The 2,965-nt window shown below is 49.3% G+C and overlaps 1 protein-coding gene across 1 annotated transcript; it reads right to left on the reverse strand.

Moving 5' to 3' along the window:
* Nucleotides 1-1,531: 1,531 nt before the first annotated feature.
* LOC136498932 (plant cysteine oxidase 4-like) lies at nucleotides 1,532-2,762 on the reverse strand. The gene is made up of 3 exons (XM_066494632.1): nucleotides 2,597-2,762; nucleotides 2,307-2,473; nucleotides 1,532-2,195 (listed from the first exon to the last, which is right to left on the reverse strand). Exons 1-3 carry the CDS (start codon nucleotides 2,730-2,732, stop codon nucleotides 1,710-1,712), a joined length of 789 nt encoding a protein of 262 aa, XP_066350729.1. The 5' UTR covers nucleotides 2,733-2,762; the 3' UTR covers nucleotides 1,532-1,709.
* Nucleotides 2,763-2,965: the final 203 nt, after the last annotated feature.

Consider the following 2,965-nt stretch of genomic DNA (forward strand, 5'->3'; position numbering starts at 1 on the left):
ACTTTTCGAGATCTACAAAGTTTATTTTGGTTGTTTGGTCATCTGTTCATCCGACATGGTCGTTCTAATATTGTTCACAAATCTTATATATCTCTCTTGTAGTTTCATAAACTACAAGAGAGATATGTTAGATTTGTGAACAAATTTATTTTCACTTTGTTGTATGAAGAAAATACCAAAACAAACATTGTACATCTTGATGAGTTATACAACTTTGTAGTTGAAAACTTTTTCATTTGAATTAATTTACTATTTCAAAATGTGCTTTGAAATTTTCTTTGCCGAGTGTCAAAAAAAAACACTCGGCAAAGAAGCTCTTTGTCGAGTGTAAAAAAAAACACTCGGCAAAGAAGATTTTTTGCCAAGTGTAAATTGCATGTTTGAGGCCCTAAACGAATTCAAATAAAAAAGTTGTAAACTACAAAATTTCATAACTTTTCGAGATCTACACTTTTAGTTTAGGAAGTTTTCCCATCCGAGGTCGTTTACAAAATTTGAATTTTAAAATTTTAAAATTCAAACGTAGTTTTGCACGACAAGATGTTTTCAAATCAAAAAGTTGTCAACTACAATGTTTCATAACTTTTGAAGATCTACAGAGTTTATTTTGGTTGTTTGGTCATCTGTTCATCCGACATGGTCGTTCTAACATTGTTCACAAATCTTATATATCTCTCTTGTAGTTTCATAAACTACAGGAGAGATATGTTAGATTTGTGAACAAATTTACTTTCACTTTGTCATATGAAGAAAAGGCCAAAACAAACATTGTACATCTTGATGAGTTATACAACTTTGTAGTTAAAAACTTTTTCATTTGAATTAATTTACTGCTTCAAAATATGCTTTGAAATTTTCTTTGCCGAGTGTAAAAAAAAAATAACACTCGGCAAAGAAGCTCTTTGCCGAGTGTAAAAAAAAACACTCGGCAAAGAGCCTCTTTGCCGAGTGTCAAAAAAAACACTCGGCAAAGGCGTCTTTGCCGAGTGCCCGAAAAACAACACTCGGCAAACCGCCTGGCACTCGGCAAAGAGCCGGTCTCCGGTAGTGAATCACAAATTATAAGTAACATTTTTTTTTCTACGAAAGGACAAAGACAAAATTTGGTGACGGTGCCAGAGTTGGGGAAGAAGAAGCTGGCCGGAGTTGGGGAAGATGCCGGGTGCGGCAGCGGCAGCGTGGGGACTGGCGGGCGCAGGCACAGCGGTGCAGGCGCGGCAGCGACGCGGGCACAACGGCGCCGGCGCGGCAAAAAAAAATTTGTGTGCCACCGGGTGATAAAACACCTGGTTGTTGTATAGCATTTCCGTTTTAGAATATTTACTATGACATATAATACAGACATGAATATATCTTATGGATTGGACAATGGAGCCAGAACAGGGATGGAGAGACGGGCGCAGGAAGTCCGATCTGTCTGTTTATTTACAAGGGCGTCGGTTGGTGAAACCACGGTGTTAGACTATATGAACTAGCAGCGGTACTTTACTATCAGAACTCTCCTAGCTAGTACACACACGTGACACGTCGGTCGGTCGGGCGAAGAATTTGTACACTGGCCATGCACAGATCTGCAGAGAGCTTGTGCTTGCAACTATGAACTATCTATAGCTATCTAGTATCTGCATCATCTAGCTCTTTCGATCGAGAGAGAGAGAGAGAGAGAGATAAAGAGAAAACAGGGAGAGAAGGTAACTATCTACAGCTAACTACTCGTCGTCGTAGCTGTCGTCGTCGTCATCCTCATCCATGTCGACCGTGAGCTCAGGGCCAAGATATGGCGCCCCGGCGACGGTGAAACCCTCGGGCAGGTCCGTCTCTTCCAAGACAGCGAAACCCGGGAGAGATGGGACGGGGACGTTGGTGAAGTAAGTCGAGGGGCGTCCGTGGTCCTCCGAGTATGGCGGCGTGAGGACGTCGAGGATGGCGCAGGGCGTGACGGCGGTGAAGGCGTGCAGGTTGCCGCCGCTGCGCGGGAAGAGCACGGACGCCTGGCAGGGCGCGCGGCGCACCACGTCCGCGGCCACCACCCTGGCCAGGCCACATTTCCTCCTCGACGGCGACGGCGAAGGCGCGGCGACCCAGTCGTAGGAGCGCACGCGCACGGAGCCGTACAACAGCTTGCTGAGGACGACCATCTCCGGGTGGTCGTGCAGCGGCAGCGTCGCGCCGGCCGGGAAGCAGAAGACGCCGATCTGAAAGCAGGCAACACGCCGGGACGGGATCAGTATTCAGTACAAGCACAACACAACCCAACCGACCACAAGCTCGATCCGCCGCGCGGCTACACAGCAGCCCCTGCTTACCGAGAAATCGTCGCACTGGTGTATGTGCACGTAGGTGATCTGCGTGAACGCCGGCGCCGGCAGGAGGCGGCTGCCGCTCTTGGGTCTCAGCTCGTCGTCGGACTCGGACGAGGACGACGTCGGCTTCTCCCCGTCGTCGATCCCGACGTCGGCTGCCTCCATGCCATCTGAACCAAAGGAAAACATTTATGAGTCGTCTTCATTCACCAGCCGGCGAACACCAGGACGCATGCAAAAAGAAGAAATGAAGCCGAAGCAAGGCATAGGCACGACAGAAGTAGTGAACTGACCAAGGATGTTCTGCAGCCATCTGATCTCCCCGACCGTGGGCGCCGCCGCCGGCGAGGAGAAGACGACGTCGCAGGCGTCGTAGAGCCGCTGCACCTTGCTCAGCGCCATGATGTGCGGCGGGAACGCCACGGCCATGGTGAGTGTCGTCGTGTCGATGTCTGGTGTCGATCGCGCCCTGGACTGGAGTCTGGAAAGTGGAAATTGGGGGCTGCGTCGCACCGCTGGATCGGGCCCGGATTATAAAGCTTTGGCATGGCATCGCGTGCGTACGTGGTGCGCCGTGGGTGGTCTGGATGCACATTCTGTTCTGGCATTCCGCGACCGCCCAAACCCCAAACGGCCAAACCGTGGGCCTCGCCTGCTTTTTC

Source organism: Miscanthus floridulus, chromosome 13, assembly GCF_019320115.1.
Source record: "Miscanthus floridulus cultivar M001 chromosome 13, ASM1932011v1, whole genome shotgun sequence".
Classification (NCBI taxonomy): Eukaryota; Viridiplantae; Streptophyta; class Magnoliopsida; order Poales; family Poaceae; genus Miscanthus; species Miscanthus floridulus.

What these genes read in the sequence shown, in the direction of transcription:
- LOC136498932 (XM_066494632.1), bottom strand. Translation starts at nt 2,732, where the DNA reads ATGGCCGTGGCGTTCCCGCCGCACATCATGGCGCTGAGCAAGGTGCAG. An exon ending in ATGGCTGCAGAACATCCTTG is followed by an intron (nt 2,474 to 2,596) that starts GTCAGTTCACTA and finishes CCTTTGGTTCAG; the next exon opens with ATGGCATGGAGGCAGCCGAC. An exon ending in ACCAGTGCGACGATTTCTCG is followed by an intron (nt 2,196 to 2,306) that starts GTAAGCAGGGGC and finishes GCCTGCTTTCAG; the next exon opens with ATCGGCGTCTTCTGCTTCCC.